Source organism: Accipiter gentilis, chromosome 27, assembly GCF_929443795.1.
Source record: "Accipiter gentilis chromosome 27, bAccGen1.1, whole genome shotgun sequence".
In the NCBI taxonomy this organism is placed as follows: Eukaryota; Metazoa; Chordata; class Aves; order Accipitriformes; family Accipitridae; genus Astur; species Astur gentilis.
In genome coordinates, this window is record NC_064906.1 from 10,701,235 (window position 1) to 10,718,638 (window position 17,404).

A 17,404-nucleotide genomic window follows, 5' to 3' on the forward strand; every position below is an offset into this window, starting at 1 on the left:
GTTTCTGTAAATACATTAACAACAAAAGGAGGGCTAAGGAGAATCTCCATCCTTTATTGGATGCAGGGGGAAACTTAGTGACAAAGACTGAGGAAAAGGCTGAGGTACTTAATATCTTCTTTGTCTCAGTCTTTAATAGTGAGACTGATTGTTCTCCAGGTACCCAACCCCCTGAGCTGGAAGACAGGGAAGTGGAGCAGAATAAAGCCCCCATAATCCAAGGTTAACGACCTACTACACCACATAGACACGCACAAGTCCACGGGGCTGGATAGGATCCACCCAAAGGTACTGAGGGAGCTGGTGGAAGTTCTCACCAAGCCACTTTACATCATTTGTCAGCAGTCTTGGCTTACCAGGGAGGTCCCAGTTGACTGGAGGTTAGCAAATGTGACACACATCTACAAGAAGGGCCGGAAGAAGGACACAGGGAACTACAGGCCTGTCAGTCTGACCTCGGTGCCAGGGAAGGTTATGGAGCAGATCATCTTGAGTACCATCATGGAGCACATAGAGGATAACCAGGTGATCAGGCCCAGTCAGCCTGGGTTTATGAAAGGCAGGTCCTGCTTGACTAACCTGATCTCCTCCTCCTCCTTCCTTGCCTACCTAGACTTTAGTAAAGTCTTTGACACTAGTTCTCCTGGAGAAACTGGCTGCTTATGGCTTGAACAGGTGTACTCTTTGCTGGATAAAAAAACTGGCTGGATGGCCAAACCCAAAGGGTGGTGGTGAAAGGAGTTAAATCCAGTTGGCAGCCAGTCACAAGTGGTGTTCCTCCGGGCTCAGTACTGGGGCCAGTACTGTGTAATATCTTTATCAGTGATCTGGATGAGGGGACCGAGTGCACCTTCAGTAAGTTTGCAGATGACACCAAGTTGGGTGGGAGTGTTGATCTGCTTGAGGGTAGGAAGGTTGTACAGAGGGATCTGGACAGGCTGGATTCATGGGCTGAGGCCAATTGTATGAGGTTCAACAAGGTTCAGTGCCGGGTCCTGCACTTGGGTCACAACAAGCCCATGCAGCGCTACAGGCTTGGGGAAGAGGGGCTGGAAAGCTGCCCGGCAGAAAAGGACCTGGGGGTGTTGGTTGACACCCGGCTGAATATGAGCCAGCAGTGTGCCCGGGTGGCCAAGAAGGCCAACGGCATCCTGGCCTGTATCAGAAATGGTGTGGCCAGCAGGAGCAGGGAGGTGATCGTCCCCCTGTACTCAGCACTGGTGAGGCCGCACCTCGAGTCCTGTGTTCCGTTTTGGGCCCCTCACTCCAAGACAGACATTGAGGTGCTGGAGCGTGTCCAGAGAAGGGCAACCAAGTTGGTGAGGGGCCTGGAGCACAAGTCTTATGAGGAGCGGCTGAGGGACCTGGGGCTGTTTAGTCTGGAGAAAAGGAGGCTGAGGGGAGACCTTATCGCTCTCTACAACTGCCTGAAAGGGGGTTGTAGCGAGGTGGGTGCTGGTCTCTTTTCCCAGCTAACAAGTGATAGGACGGGAGGAAATGGCCTCGAGTTGCGCCAGGGGAGACTTAGGTCGGATATTAGAAAAAATTTCATCACTGACAGGGTTGTCAGACATTGGAACAGGCTGCCCAGGGAAGTGGTTGAGTCACCATCCCTGGAGGTTTTTGAAAGATATGTAGATGTGGTATTTAGGGACATGGTTTAGTGGTGGACTTGGCAGTGCTAGGTTAACGGTTGGACTCGATGATCTTAAGGGTCTTTTCCGACCTAAATGATTCTATAATTCTATGAAATTCCTCTGCAAAAACAAGATTTGAAAAAAATCTGCAGTTCAACTCAGATCAGGAACAACATGGACAAAAACCTGCTTGTTAGATAAGGCTAGGGTAATGATAGAAAAACATTTATATTTGAAGGGTGAATTCTTGAATAGGTACTTTCTAATGTGAAAGACAGCCTTATTTGCTTTGTTTGGGATGCTTCTTTAAACTATGGCTTTATACCAGGAAACACTTCCTGCTCAGTGCAGTGGATCATTTTCAACCTTCAGATCCAAAGACAGTCAGCATTTGCAAAAGATCACGTTTTGTTAGTTCCTAAGAAGGGAGGATAATGTTGCATGTATGTGTAAAAATTGGAGTGAACCTCACCAGATGATGAGGAAGTTTCAACAGTTTCTTTTTCCATATACACATACAGACATACGCAAACCAGCAGAGTGACCAGCCAAGTTTTTGGAACATTTCATCAAAAATGCTGAAGTTTGCAGTTTGATACAACTGATCCCATGGAAGCACTATTACTCTTTGTTGACCAGCTTAACAGTTTGATCTATATCAGTCGAACTAGTGGGTATGACAGCTGATAAATGTTATTTCAGGAAGGTTTTCTCTGTATCCTGTACAAACCCAATCCAAGATTTCTGATGATGAAAGTCAAAATGAATCTCCAAATCATCGTTTTTCACTTTTGGTGAGGAGGAGAAGAGGATGTTTTAAACAGAAAGACAGTTTCATTTACTACTTGATCATCATGTCCTAAAACAAATTCCACCTCTTCATCAAGGTGTTCTAGAACATCAGCTGTGAGCAACCTTTAACAGGAAGCTCAACAAAAATAAATGAAACCACAGGTTTTAGCTTAGGGTTTTGGGAAGGGTTCAGTGTTCAGTGATCTCTTACTCAAGGTCTTCATTTTGTACTGATGGTGTTCTGGAGATTACAAAAAACGTTAAGAGCACTGCCAAACTTCGGGCCATCCAGAAAAAAAACAGTAGGAGGTAAGGGTACCAATGTTTGGATGCCAGAACTTAACTGTATTTCTTTTTTCCAAAGGCATCAGTACCAGCAATTTCACAATTATCCACAAGAAAACCTTTAGGGATTATGTACGAACGCCCCTACCAGTCACCCCACCCCCGGTGTCAAAAATTTTCAGTCCAGTGTCTTCAATTCCCCTTCTGATGTTGGTAATTGTCCCAATTTTACAGTTTCAGAGAGGAGAATCTGAAGACATGCGCAGTGACTAAACTATCCAATTCCATATCATTAGGTAGTGGAAATACCTGCAGGGTGACTGTGGAGAGTAAACAAAGCACAGACATCAGTCGAAGATGAAAATAGAATGAGGTCGTGATCTTATTAAAACAATGGAATGAAACAAACTTTTTATTGCCATACTTTCAGAGGTGGTTACAATTAATGTTTCAAGATAGGTCGGGCATGAGAGTTGCATACCAATGCATGAGCAGACGGGTAAAGGACCATTTCAAAGAAGGTTTGCTATTCGTATTTTCTCATTAGATAATGCTCGTTTGAGACCCCAAGGTAATTCCTATCTGAAAAATAAGAGAATTACACAAATAAACTTGTAAAATAGCATATGAACAATCTAAGTATGTCTGTAAAGAAGTGCTTGCACTTCAGAGCATTGTATTCCCATGAACTATTTTCAAAAGCATATATTTTACAGGTAAAGTATAAGGGATTGGCAGATCAGTGGAACAGAACTGCATGACAAACTGTTTCTTCAGAGGAAGGTGACGGAGAAAGGTTTATGGCAGCTATCTGGATGCTCTCCTATTTGCTTTCAAGTAGAAAATGGGTCATTGGGGGTTGTTGGGGTTTGGTGTTTGGGGTTTTTTTTAATTGTTTAGGGTTGGGGTTTTTTTTGTGGCAGACAGAAAGAAGCAGCCAGCTTCAGATAATTTTTCTGGAGTAGGTCATACTGCGCTTCCACTGTTTCAATGCTTCAGGAGGTAATGAACAAGATAAAAGCACAGTATTTTCTTCATCTTCAACTAAGCTGTGGTTTATGAATCTCCTATGATTTTTCTGAGAAGACCTTTTATTATTTCCCTATAATACTATATTATTATAATTACTGTGATGATAATATTCTTCCCTGTAACTGTCTTACTGATTTTCCAGTGAAAACAAATTTTGCAGACACAATTTACTTCAGATCATGGAGTGAGGAATAGGACTTCATAGACCTCAAGAAGGCTTATTGTTTAGGTCTAGTAAAGACTAATTAATAGTCTAGTCTGTAATAGACTAGAAAAGAGTATCCACACACATTTTAGAAAGTGGACAAGTACTCACAGTACTGTTTCACATACAGTTCTTGATTAGATTTTTAAATTAAATATGTTTGTATTTGCTTTCTTTTGTAATCTGAATTGTATCTTGGTAGTAATAAGGATTTTTAAATTAAAAAGTTAATAGCTAAGATACTCCTTTAGATTTGCAAAACTTCTGGGTCTGGCATCAGTGAATTAAGAACACTGAAGTTAGAACTGTTATTAATGCTTCTTCATAAAGATAAAATGTGTCATACCCTCATTCTGCTTTCTTACTTGTAAGGACCTTACTGATTTTTTTTTTTTAATTAATTTAAGAATTCAATGTGAAGTGGTTCTATTTGCGCATTGACATTGTGCAGCTGCATGTCTGTCTGTTCTGATAGTTTCCTTTGTGAGGCCTGTCCAGTTTTACAATGATACTCAGGTGCTGAGTAGGAATACTTATGTATCGGGCAGGGGGGGAGATGGGTACTGTACAGGGGAGGGAAAAAATCCACTATTAACTTACAATGTCCAGTTGTCCAAAATTCATGTTTGTAAGTGAACAAACCATTTCAAGAGCTCTGGTTTGTTTTTTGGTTTTTGTTTGTTTTGGTTTTTTTTATTATTATTATTATTTTGCTACAGTTAATTAGTGAAGAGACTAATGTATGCAAAAAAAAGCAATGCACAGTTATTGACAGAGGTTTTCAGAAATGTAAAGATACTGATGCATCAGCCTTACAAAGAGTTGATATACAAAAACGCTCTCTCATTTGAAAGGGAAAAAAAAAATAATGCAGGCTACCATCTTCTTCCAGCTTGTCTGCTGATGCCTTAAGATCCTCTGTTCTTGTCTTTAAAGTGTGAATATATTTCTACATTAAATACTGAAGTTTTTTTAAATGGTAAATGGCCTGAAATGTATTTTTTTCTGTACTGGCTTAGGAACACATGCAAACCCATCAGGCTGGACCTTCACTGAGTTCCCAGAAGCCTAGAGTGTTTAAGTGTGATACTTGTGAAAAAGCTTTCGCTAAGCCAAGTCAGCTGGAGAGACACAGTCGCATTCACACAGGTAACACCAGAAATTATTTTTATCTTGCAAGATTTTCTCATGAATATGCGGGTGTTGTATTTGGAATCCTTGATCATGGTTTCAGGTAACTGCATTTAAATGTCAACTTAAGCTTAAAAAAAACCCAAAGTAAATTTCTAGCCCAAAGAGTTTAGAAATTAAAATGAGGAACAGCAGACTTGAAATCTTAGAAACTGTAGCCAGAACATCCTGCTTCACTAAGCTTCCCTATTTTTTGGGACTGGCAGTACTGTAACAGTAATGTGAATGCATGAGCTTGTATCTAGAAGTTTGTCAGTCTCTGAAACAGATTAATAAAAGCATATTTTAAAGCATTGTTTAAAGTGGTGTATATGATCATCTTCAAGCATATAGGAGAATGTGCAAATGAGTGGGTGTGCTCGGTGACCTTAAATAAGGGACAGTCTTTGACTGCTGATACTGCTGTATGCAATGCTTGAATGTCATTGAATCACTTATCCATTTCTAATGCTGTTGGTTTTAATTTGTGTTCTTCTCTGCTTAATTATATTCTTCAACTGTTACTCTATAAAAAGACTACTGATTTCTCTTAGGGAGCACACATTTTCTGTGATAGAAGTGCTTTTCAGGTTGCAGTTTCTGCATGCTACAAGTTGAAAGCTGTACATCGGATAGGCCAACTGCCTTCACCTTCTGTATCTTAAGAGTAATGTTCTTAAGAACATGAGTTCTAAATATAGGAGTCAGTTCTCCAAAACAACTGCTCTCTTCTCCATACCACTGCTACTAATAAAGAGCTGTCATGGCTGCTAGAGTTAAAAAAGTCAGGGGAAGGTTGTCTGTGTTGCTGCTAAGCTGGAGGGAACCAAGGAATTTGACTGGATGTGCTATAGTGTAAGAAGAGTCCCACAAAAGGATAATTCTATTTCTTTCTGTAAGTCAGCCAGAGCTTTTTCTTTCCCTAATATCAACTTCTGGTGGTTAGCTTTTGGCTGGTCTTTGTGCATTTAAAGGAAAGTTCCTAATCTCTTCCTTTAAGTTATCTCGTTAACCTCATCGTTTTTCCTTGGTTAGCATCACTTGTCCATCTTATGACATGTAATTAGAGTTCCATCTTCGAACGACCCTTCACTTTGCACCTTCAGATTCAATCTTGCAGGTTTTGGTATTGCATCTTTGAAGTATAGACTTGCCTCTATATCCAAGTGTGTTGTGCATGCTCTCATTTCATGCATCAAAACTTTCTTTTCTCTGGCTTTGACAAACACAGTCTTATATAAACACACACACACACTCTCACATGCATTCTACCATGCTGTTCCAAATGTTTGGAAGGGATGTAAATGTTTATTTGGTAGTATCTTTGAATTCTTCTTGTGTGTCTCTGTGATATCTGATAGGCTGTTGATGTCTTGGGACCACTGCCAATATTGATAATTTACATTATGTAAATGTGTCCTTACATACTTGTCTATCTGGTAATTTCTTTTCTCTTACATTATGTTTATGGCAAGTTCTTAAAGGTAAGGTCTGTCTCTTTGCTCTTTTTTCATGAAGCAGTTAATGTGGTGGAGTTTCAGTCTATGTCTAAGTGATATTACGAATAATAAATGTGATATTACGAATAATAATTGATAAAAGGGTTTCCAGGGAAGACAGAGGAAAAAACAAAAGTAGATGAAGCTGAAAACATGTTAAGATTGCCACGGTCTAGGAAGCTCCTTTAACTTCCCATATAGCAGTGGCTATATAAAATAGTCATTGTTATGCAATGAATGACTGTGTCTTCCATTACGGTTAAATTAGTTCATACTTACCATTGCACATAAGCAGATACTGAGACATAACTAGTTAAGACAAGGTCATACTTTTTCTATCTGTGCTTTCTTGCTGGCTTTTGCAGTATTTCATGAGGTTTGTAAAGAAATTGATGTAGTCGGATACTTTTTTTTACCATGGGAAAAAGAATTGGAGAATAATTATTCAGTGATTCCAAATGTTTGTGAATAAATTAGATCAGGGCTATACAATGTGCGGCCTACTGTGGCATTTTTTATTTGTTTTGGTAAAATGAGTTGGCTCATTTCAGTTGCCTAATGCAGCACATGGTTCATATACTGTCAGAGGTAAAGTAGGGGCAGTAATTGCATGAGCTGTTGCAGCTCATTGACACATGAGTGTTTGAGCTTTGAGGTGTTGGGGTTTGCTAGGCAGCTGAAAGCCAGAGAGCTCCCATGTCCTGGCCCTGGCTTTTTTTCACATTTTATTCAGTTGCTGAGAACTCTCTAGCAGAAAAGGATAGGAAGTTGGATAGAGAGGATTCATGAACTTGGCAAATTTGTGGTTTGAGTTCTTTTGCTAAGGAAATCCTGAGATTTGGGAACCCTAAAAGCAGGTTTAGGGATATTGCAATGGGAAGGCATGGAGAGATAGGGGAGGTACTGGGCATGATGAAGAATGTGGGTGATCATTGAGCTGGGAAGGGATGAGATCCTTATGTATCAAGTTGTGAAATACTCCAGTGTGGGTGGTATGTATTGGTTATGGTGACAAGAGTGTATTGTAACGGGAGGGGAAGGTTTTAGTGCAAGTGTGATAGGATAGACTTTAATATTAGAGGGCTGGGTCACCCACTTTGAGCAAAACTTAACTTCTGGAGGATAAGCAACAACTCTTGATAAGGGTAATGGGTATTTGCAGCCATTTGTCAGCTAGCAGCATTCATTGCTGATCAATTACTGTTAGTTGCAATTACATACTATGAGTGTGTATAAGCATGTTTTATATAGGGTGTTCGTACCAAATGGTTGAAGGTGGTTTCTCATCTGAGTATGGGAGGAAACTTTGAGCTGATCTATTAGAGCTGGTTTTATGTGTTAGGGGTCTCTGCTGACACTGTGTATTCTCATCTAATGGGTTGACTGTTTATGCTTCTTTTCCTGCCTGCCCCAAGAGAAATAGTGACTGCTTTTCCTGAGAGTAAAATTAAAGAAGGGCAACAGAGCTGCTTTGTGCTTACTGTGGTAGAGTGGAACATTCTCGTTATACTGGGGGAAGGAAAAGAGAGGCAAGAGTTACAATCCAAGGAGATTAAAAGTCTTTAGAATGCCCCAATAATTTGCTTTCTGCATAAGTGACTTAAATAATGCAGACTTTAAAAAAAAGCAGTGTTCTAATTAAGAGGTTCACGAAATCTGAAAGCGGGAAAGAAGGCCCGTTTCCCTTTTCCCTGCTTTGATTTATGTTGCCCATTGTAATAGACGCAGACAGAGCACTTCAGGAAGGCTGGGAATAGAATAGATTCCCTTTATGCATCTGTTTCTCATAAATCTGCACTATCATAGGAAAAACTCTTTCTATTTTGGAAAGACTTGTAATTTACTCAGTAAATCCTCAGATATTTTGGGGTTTCTTGTACTTGGGTGCTCATGTGCTAGGAATGCCCACAAACTGTAACAGTCCTTGCTAAATTCATTTTTATATTACTGTTGTTGAAAGAGCAAGTCAATGCACATGACAGTCATTCTTTCAGAAAAGAATGTTCTTTTAAATATCCCTTAAGACCAAAAGAGTGAAAACGTGCTGCACAGAAGTTTTTAGATGGGTGCTCTTACATAAACTGTGGTAGGAAAGGCTCATGTAAGTCTGAACTGATTTGCTTTCCTAAAGGTATGATCCTTGTCTGTGAGAAAGTGTTTGTGATTTCTATCTTGTTGAAACATTTTTTAATGATTTCTAATGGGCAGTACCTACTGAATCAGTGGCCAGAAGGAGAAAACACATTATTTCTCTGAATAGCTCTAAATATCTTGTACATTCGGATTTATCAGTGAAGAGCAGTTTGGAGAAATGTTGCTGAAATTAGAGGGAAGCAGATGCTTCCAGTTCTGCCAAAAAGCCATGTGGTAATCCATTCCACACCACCAAAAAGGCTGTTCATCTTAACAGAACAGAAAACCTGGAGTCAAAAGTATCTGAGGAAACCTAGATTTCACTTCAAACTAGTGAAATCATTGTTAACAAAACTAGAACACTTCTGTGATTTAAAGGACCTTTCATTGATTGTTTGAGAAGGTGGATTTAGCATGGAGGCTACAATGCATCTGGGGACACTAACATACAGGTAATGAAGGAAGAGAGAAATTGGTCCTTTAAGGAAAATTGTGGAAAAGTATTTATACTCCTGCTTGTGCTTTATTGTGCTAACTAATAACAAACCATATTTGTAAGTTCAGAAAGTGCTTTTAGAAGTCCTTAATGACATACAGCAGCGTGTCTTGTGTTGATGTCGGAGGATGTGGTGTTGAGCGTTGAAGCAAAGGTCTGGTTTTGCAAAGTAGATGTTTTAAAAAATTTTAAATATTTTTATAATGAATATTTTCTTTGATAACATATGGGAATCACTAGTAGCTATCGATACAGGATGTCACAGGTTCCATGTAGAATTACCAGAACGTTTTTTTAACGCATTTGACTTTCCAGTTTCTTACAGACATCAGCTTTGTTAATTCTAGAATATTGCTTTATCTGCCTTATTCTAAATGATGTAAAAAAGTGATGGTTCCCTTGAGTACAGAAAAGTCAAACTGTTGAAAACTGATTTTTTGCACCTCTTAAATAATTTACTTAGATAATAAATTGGAAAGGAGAGATAACATCAGTGATTTAGGACTTGTGTAAATAATCTGACATTTAATTTGGGATGTTTTGCTGATTATATGGAGTCATAGCACTGTTTTGAGAAAGTCTCAAGGAAAAAGATCATGACTACTTAATTGCTAGGTCATCTTGATGATTTTTACTGAATTCTGAACTGTATTTTTATGTTGAAATGAGAAATTATTAAATACCTTTTTCTCTTTTATAAGGGGAACGGCCATTTCAGTGTACACTATGTGAAAAGGCTTTTAACCAGAAGAGTGCTCTTCAAGTCCACATGAAAAAGCACACAGGAGAGAGGCCTTATAAATGTGATTACTGTGCAATGGGATTTACACAGAAAAGCAATATGAAACTGCATATGAAACGGGCTCATGGTTACACTGGTACGTAGCATAATGATAGTAATGGTGAGTGCAGAAAGCCGTATGCTTTACTAGGAAAGCACAAAACATATCCCTTAAGTTATTGAGGAATTAGGCACTAATAGCCAAAACCCAGAGCTGATGACCTAGTAGTTGCACACGCAACCCAAAAAGCAGGTTCAAACAGAGATTGGTTAGTGCTTATGGCTCCTTGTTTTTTAAGTGGAGCTCTGTAGTACAGAAATACAAAGTTCAAAAACTATTACAGGAAAATGATCTATTATTTTAAATATATTTTTTTTAATTTTTCAAATAGCATCTAATGAATTTACAGAATCTGAAGTAGTTATGTAGTACCTTTCCCAGCATGATTCCTTTATTCCCAAGTGCTATATTTGCATTTTTCTACACTATACGTCAAATCATACTCACTCATCCTTTTCTCTTGTACTTCGGTAGGTCCTGTACAAGAGCCTGCTAGTCATCAAGAACAAGAAGGGGAAGATATTAGTCGTGCTCTGAATTTAGAAGAAGTGGTACAAGAATCTTCAAATGAATGGCAAAGTATAGGCAATGTTTTTCGATGACACCTTTTAAGTTTGAAAGCTAAAAATGTTTCTGGGACTCGAATTTCTTGAAACAAGTTTTCAGAAAAGTAACAGATGGATTTTACAGTTACAGCTTCAAGCATTGAAAATATTAACATAAGAATAATATATTATAGTTTTTTTAATTATTTACAAGAATTACCTAAAAGAATCATTCTTTTTTAAGCTTGTAGAAGAATATTGGGAAAACATCATTTAATCTGTGCTAAGTTGTCTGTGAATCAATGAACTCAGGTAATACTGTATACAGTTTCATCTTCTAATTCACAGCCAGTATATCAATTTGAAAAATAAACTGGAACTTTATATCAGGATAGAATGATTCCCATTTTTAAAGGAGGTGAAGAATAACTTCGTGGGAAAACCATGAAACTGTTGGTCAGCTTTCTTTTTTTACATGTTTAAAAAAATAATTGAGGTTGGAAACAAAATGTTACAGAGGAGATGCATGCAGTATAAAATAGTTTTGGTTTGTTTTTTTGTTTGTTTTTTTTTTACAAGGCACAGGAAAACTCTGTATTTCTGATTTAAGCTTTTTTTAGTACATTTTGAGAATTTGTTGAAAAAAATAAAATGCCATGAACTTAATGGCTTTTCTTGAGTTCAACTCTTGAGAGGGAGCATGTTCATTTCCATTCCAACCGCAGAGGCAGTTAGTTGTTAGTTTTTACATTAAAAGTCTGAGGTTTTAAACTCGGCAATAATTATTTAAAGAGAATCCAAACTAGAAGAGGTTCCAATGAAAGCCTCTTCTTCTATGTTTGCTGTTTTGGATCAGCAGGTACATATCTTAGTATCTGTGGAAAACACAGCCATATACTAAATCTGGGAAGTAAACGTACAATTTTGTGTTAGCAGTGAGAAAGTTAGATGCACGCTAGGTCACCTATGTTATACAATATTCCCCAGTGCTGTAAACAGTTATCATTTCAAATCTGTAAATTCTTCATTATTTTCTTTGTGAATTTTGGAAATATGTTACTTTTATTTGTTGTTGTTTAAGTCATTGTTTCAGAAAAACTACCTAATTGACTAAGTAATGCTTTGAAAGGTGCCACTTGTTAAGTATATTCATAAGAAAGAAACACTGGAGTAAAAACATAGTCATCTTTTAGACATTCCAAAGACAGAAGCTCTTTTCTTATTTTTACCTTGTTCTTTTGAATTTTATTTATATGTTACATATATATAGATATATATATGTGTGCTTGTATGTATATATATATATTTAAAGTTATATGAGCCTCTGTGTGGCCGATCAGTATATTTTGTAAATACTAAACCCAGTTGCAGGAAGTTCATCTTTTCAGTTTGCCACAAGTACTTCTAGATCAGTGGTGGATTTGTTGTACTATAATACAGAGCTGGATTTTAATTTACCTTCTGAAAGATAATTGCTCTCAGATCCAAAAAGCCCGTTTCTGTAAATATTGTCTATACTTTCTCTATGATACAAACTAGTTATTTCAGATTGCTGAAGCAAGAAATCACTGTTGGTTTTGATAGGGCATCTCTTAATTCTTTTGTTAACTCTTTGGCATATGTATATAAGTAATATAGTTGGTGACATGAAAATAACACTTTTGTTATGTGGAATATTTAATTCAGAAACATGTTAAATAATACTACTTTTTTCCAAATCCTGTTTCGTGTATTTTTTAAGCATTTGATTATGTATTCTAGGAGATTCTAAAAACTCCATTTACTGGAAGCGTGTGTCTCAATATTCTGTGTAAAGAATGTATATGAAGTTCTTCCAGCAGTGCCTTTCCTTCCAGACAGCCTATTAGCGTTTCAGGTGTTTAAGACAGACGTTATTTTTTTACAGTTGTCTGAAGGCATACTGGCCCCATGGCATAGTGCCCTGTTTATCTGTAATAATATAGTAAAATGTGTTTTGTTGCATGTACCACATGCAAAGCTTTTTCCCTGTTCTTTCAGAGAATACTGTATAAATATACCAGCAAAATTTGTTGGAGTTGCTTTATGGCATAGGGGATGACACTTTCCAGAGGTTGCCAAATCCAGTTTGACAGAAGATGATTTACAGCTGGTCACATCCAGATGCAAGTCCATCCTTCATAATGGGAACGTGATTCCTAAATGCTTGAGAGCGTTTAGTCTGCTCTAGCTGCGATTGCTTTGCCAGCAAGTAAAAACCAGTAGTGGTTGGTAGTTGGTGAGCACGTGCTAAAAGCAGGTCTTGTGAGTAAGAAGATGCTGGTTTTAAATGGTCACTTCTCAAAGAGTTACGTCTTGATTAGAGGCAATGAGTGTGTGTTGTGAGTCTTGGAAGTGTTAAATAAGCAGTGTGAGTTACGGAGTCGGCTGACATTTTTCCTGAATTCAGTTTGTTACTCCTTCAGCACTTGGAATCCTGTCAGTGACAGTAAACAGACTTTTAAAAAAACCTTTTTTGTAACATGGTATTTAATTTCCTTCCCTGCATCCTCCTCCCCCGCGTGCTTCAAGAATTCCCTCCTGAGTATCCTTACACAGAGGTTTTCATAGCCCAGGTTCGTTGGTAAGATTGAGTTGGAGGTTTTCCAAGCAGTGTTTCTGTTGATGTTCAGTACAAATACAGACAGTGTAACCAATATGTTGATATTTTAAAAAGCAATGTTGAAGCAGATGCATTTTTTTAAGAAGTAGAAAGAACTCTTGTTCTAAGACATGTTTGAAGAGTCACATTGTATAGTGGGTAAGTGAATAGTGCTCAGGAATGTCTCTGTTCTTTCTGGTTTGATGCAGTAGTAGGCTTATGCTAGCCTCGGGCTTTTTGGTTTGTGTCTGCTCAAGTATTTCTTTTGGTCTCTGTCCATTCCTTCGGTACAAGAAGTGACACATTTCTCATACTGGTTATGCATTCTTGTTTCAGGAAAAATCTTTTGCTTACAAGTCAAATAGCTGTTTAAACTGCTGTTGTTCAGCAAAACTGCTAGTGAGTACTGAAAAGAATAAATTTCAGTCTTAAGTTTTAATCTCTTTCAAGAGACTTGTGTTGGTAAAATAATGCTTTAAAGTACCATACCTTTTCTTCTCTAGAAAGTAAATTCAAAAAAGCTTCCTCCAGCCTCTGGAAAAGATGACTGAGAGGAAAGCAGAGTGACGAAGGCAAGGAAGAAGCTTTGGATAAGTTCCGTAGTTCTACAGTGCAGTATTTTGGAAGATGTATTTCTCAATTTTTTTAACCTTAAATAATCCTTCCCATTTTTGAAGGCTGCTTTAAAAAACAACTTGATTTTCACATGCCGCGTTCAAAGAAGATACTTTGTGCTTTACTTGTTTAGGAAGGGTGGGATTTCATTGCCTGTACATAGGCATTTTATGCCTTGGGAGAGCCCCCGGCCTTTAGCTGCCACTCCACAAAGACACTGGCCTCCCATAAATCCTGTGTCATATTGTCAGCCCTGTGGGCCATGCTAAGTCACCAGCAATGTCACTTTGTGCAAGCAACTGGGTCCTGGGTCCCAAAGTGTCATTTTCTAGTATCTGAACATTATTCATAAATTGTGGGGAAAAAGCCCACAGAAACGCATATATGTGATCTCCTCTATTGTAAAAGACAAAACCGGTCCAAGTTTCATTTCAAGTTGATTACTTTATTTCAATAATGAATATTTTTAAAAGCTGTGTTCCTATAAGAACAATACGTATTCAAATTAAATCAACTATTATGTCGCAAGGTATACATCTGAATGAAGCTACAATAGAAAAATACACATAGCAACCGATGTAGGTAATAGAGATGTAATCTGTGTGTGTATGCTTAATAATTTTGGTGGTTTTGTTTTCTTTAGTCTCTATGTATTTTCTATTCTCTCATCTTTCATTGCTTCATATTAATGGACACTGATTTAAACCTACAATAATAGATTTAGATGTGAAGTGTAATTAACATACATATTTATAGGTAGCTTTTACTGGGCACTTATTAGGAATGCAGTTTCAACCTGGGAAGCATTAACTGTACTCTACAATGCATAGGCTAAAACTAAAAAAATAAAATAATTAATCAGACACTTAGATGACACATTGAAGAAATGGCAAAATGGTAAGTTTAAGTAATAAAACAGTGCAATTCAGAAGAGCCTTTTATTTCCCTAAGTGTGGTTGGAAATACCATTGCCACACATTCATTTTAGTAATTTGTGAACAATTAATATCTAAATCTAACTCGACTATAATTTATTTCTATAAGGCAACTACAGTACAACAGTTAAATGTTCACAGTAGTTTACTATGAGTTTGCTTTGGTGCACTGCCCTTAATAGGCATCCAGATGTTACTCAGGCAAAAGATTAGCTGATCAAATACGACACTGCTGCAATACCAAGAGAAAGATTTGAAATTCTAACATGAGATGTGCAGGACTATCTGAGATACCAGTACTGAAGGGCTCTCTTTCAGAAATTAGACTTACTTGTTTATATATTCATTTACGTATTTATTGTACTGCAAAGTTAATGCTGTTGCAGCAGAGTTTGAGTGAAGCACCAGTGACGTCCGGTGGCCACTTGTGCAATCTTAAGATGTTTCTTCTCTGGGAATATCCCTTGTTGCTTAACATGAGTCTAACTCAAATTTGAAATCCTCTTTCTCTCCCTCATCTGCTCTTAATTCTAATGGTTTGGATGCGATGAGCAATTTGTGGTATGGAAAGAATTTCCTTATTGCTATTGCTCCGCATCGTATTGATTCTACAACATCTGCCCCCTCCCACACTTCACATACCTTGAACTCCCAATGTTTGGTAAACCTTTCCATGACTGCCTAATCCTGTTATGAAAATAAATTATTCTGTGAGTGAGAGAAGGAAGATTAAAACAAAACAAAACAAAACAAAAAAAAAAACAAATCAAAAAAAATACTTGGATAAACAGTCCTTACAACTTCTGCACATGGTGGTTTTGGGTTTTGGGTTTTTTTTAACAGCAGTGTCTCAGAATCATTAACAGCAGTGCTCAGTATCCAAGACATTAGCTCTTTATTTGTAATTCTGATGTTCACTAAAACGAAACCAGAAGACTTGAGCTCAAATTAGATGCTTGGGAGAAATAATGAAGTCCAGCATACAGTTAGGGCATCCTGAAGAAGAATGAGTAAAGTCAGAGATCTTGTTATTTCACATAAAATAAGGAAAACATCTAGTAAAGCTACTTCTTGTGTTCCTTTCATTCAACTGTTGGTCAGGGATTGCCAATAGAAGTTTGTATCATCTACTGCATGCAGAACCTAATTGGCATTAAGTAATGGATTGCATCTATCTAGGTAATTGTTGCAGTTGTTACTAATTTTAAGGCAGTTACATTATGAAGCAGGGTACGTGATCCTTAGAGGGCATCTTAGAGCTTCAGCGCCTTGCAACTGGTGAACCGGACCGTGATCCAGGTCGGGACCCAGAGCCTCCCTGTGGATGGAAGAACAGAGTTAAGTTAATTAGAAGGTACCGTATATTTGGGGCTATAAATTGAAAAACAGCAATCTGTAGTACAACAAAATTTTAAATAGTATGTAATGAAAATGGCTTGCAGTGGCATCTAGTATATTGCTGAATATTACTGGAATTTTCACTTCAAAGAGACGATTGCTTTTCATATATTTTTCACATAGGATTAATTTGCTCTCATTAAATCTCTCATACAGGGCTAGACAGTCTCTCGTGAATTATTTGTAGGTACGTGTTCTTAATCAGGCCTTCCTAATGAAAGCATTTTATTTACTTTGGCTACCCCTGAATTGTTAATATACTTTAAAAACAAAACAAAACGAACAAAATCAGAAAAAAACAAACACCAAAACCAGAAACTGAAAACCTTGCATACAAGTTGTGTAATCGTCTCACAGCTGAAAATTGAAATGTAATTTTATTCTGTAATATTTATTAGGGTAAATTGTTAATGTGATTATATCGACATCAGTCTTGTATGGAAAGCTCAGATGCAAATACGGGATAAAACCAAGAAAAGATAAAGGGCTGAAACCTGGCCTATTTTTACAAATAATAAGAAAACATCAAACTAGGAAAAAAAAAAAACCCAAACAAACCAAAAAACCCCAACAACCTTGTGACAGTTCATAAATCTGCAATTGAGAAAAGCCCTACAGCAGTTGTATAGCAAAGATGCTCCAAGCTGAAATTTTGGCATTTCATTTTTGGAACTTAAGATGAGGTTAACTGGGTGTCTTTTCCTAAGGCTTTAGCAACTTTCCAGGCAAACCACGAGTGATAGACTTATGACCACAAATGTGAGATAGTTGGTAATTGTTGCTGTAATCGGTTGATAACTGTTTACTTCAAAAAAATTAAGCATAGGTGTACTTTGGGATTTTGTTTTATTTATATGCTTTTTCTTATCTATCAGTGCTCTCTCCTTAGTTTTACTGAACTGTTTCAGGGAAAATTTCATGTAATACATTAGGTAATTGGCTTTTTTTTGTTTCAAAGTTATCTTAAAGATTGGATAACTTTTTTATTGTAAAAGACTGTAAAACTATATAAATAAATAGTTACTAATGGTTCCTGCTATAAACGGTGGGTCTAAATCAAATGGGCCTGAATAAAACTCTGATACGAACTCCAAAAGTTATAATGGCTCAGAAAAGGCTATCTAAACAGTAGAACTGGTACATGTATATCATCAGATACGCATAAATCCAAGCTAAAATAGTTGTGATGGTTATGTAAAA

At 37.5% G+C, this 17,404-nt stretch overlaps 2 protein-coding genes across 10 annotated transcripts in view; one reads left to right on the forward strand and one right to left on the reverse strand.

Annotated features, from left to right (window-relative positions):
- Positions 1–12,486, forward strand: part of ZNF236 (zinc finger protein 236) — a 98,199-nt gene extending 85,713 nt beyond the window's left edge. For 6 of the 7 annotated variants that reach the window (XM_049830170.1, XM_049830168.1, XM_049830167.1 and 3 more), the window contains 3 exons: positions 4,971–5,100; positions 9,951–10,127; positions 10,566–12,486. In XM_049830170.1, the coding sequence (XP_049686127.1) occupies positions 4,971–5,100; positions 9,951–10,127; positions 10,566–10,693 (435 nt within the window). In that variant the 3' untranslated portion in view covers positions 10,694–12,486. The remainder of the gene's footprint in view (positions 1–4,970; positions 5,101–9,950; positions 10,128–10,565) is intronic. The other variant, XM_049830163.1, reaches the window with a different exon arrangement.
- Positions 12,487–14,308: 1,822 nt separating this feature from the next.
- Positions 14,309–17,404, reverse strand: part of MBP (myelin basic protein) — a 123,257-nt gene continuing 120,161 nt past the window's right edge. For all 3 annotated transcript variants that reach the window (XM_049830481.1, XM_049830482.1, XM_049830483.1), the window contains exon 9: positions 14,309–16,124. In XM_049830481.1, the coding sequence (XP_049686438.1) occupies positions 16,068–16,124 (57 nt within the window). In that variant the 3' untranslated portion in view covers positions 14,309–16,067. The remainder of the gene's footprint in view (positions 16,125–17,404) is intronic.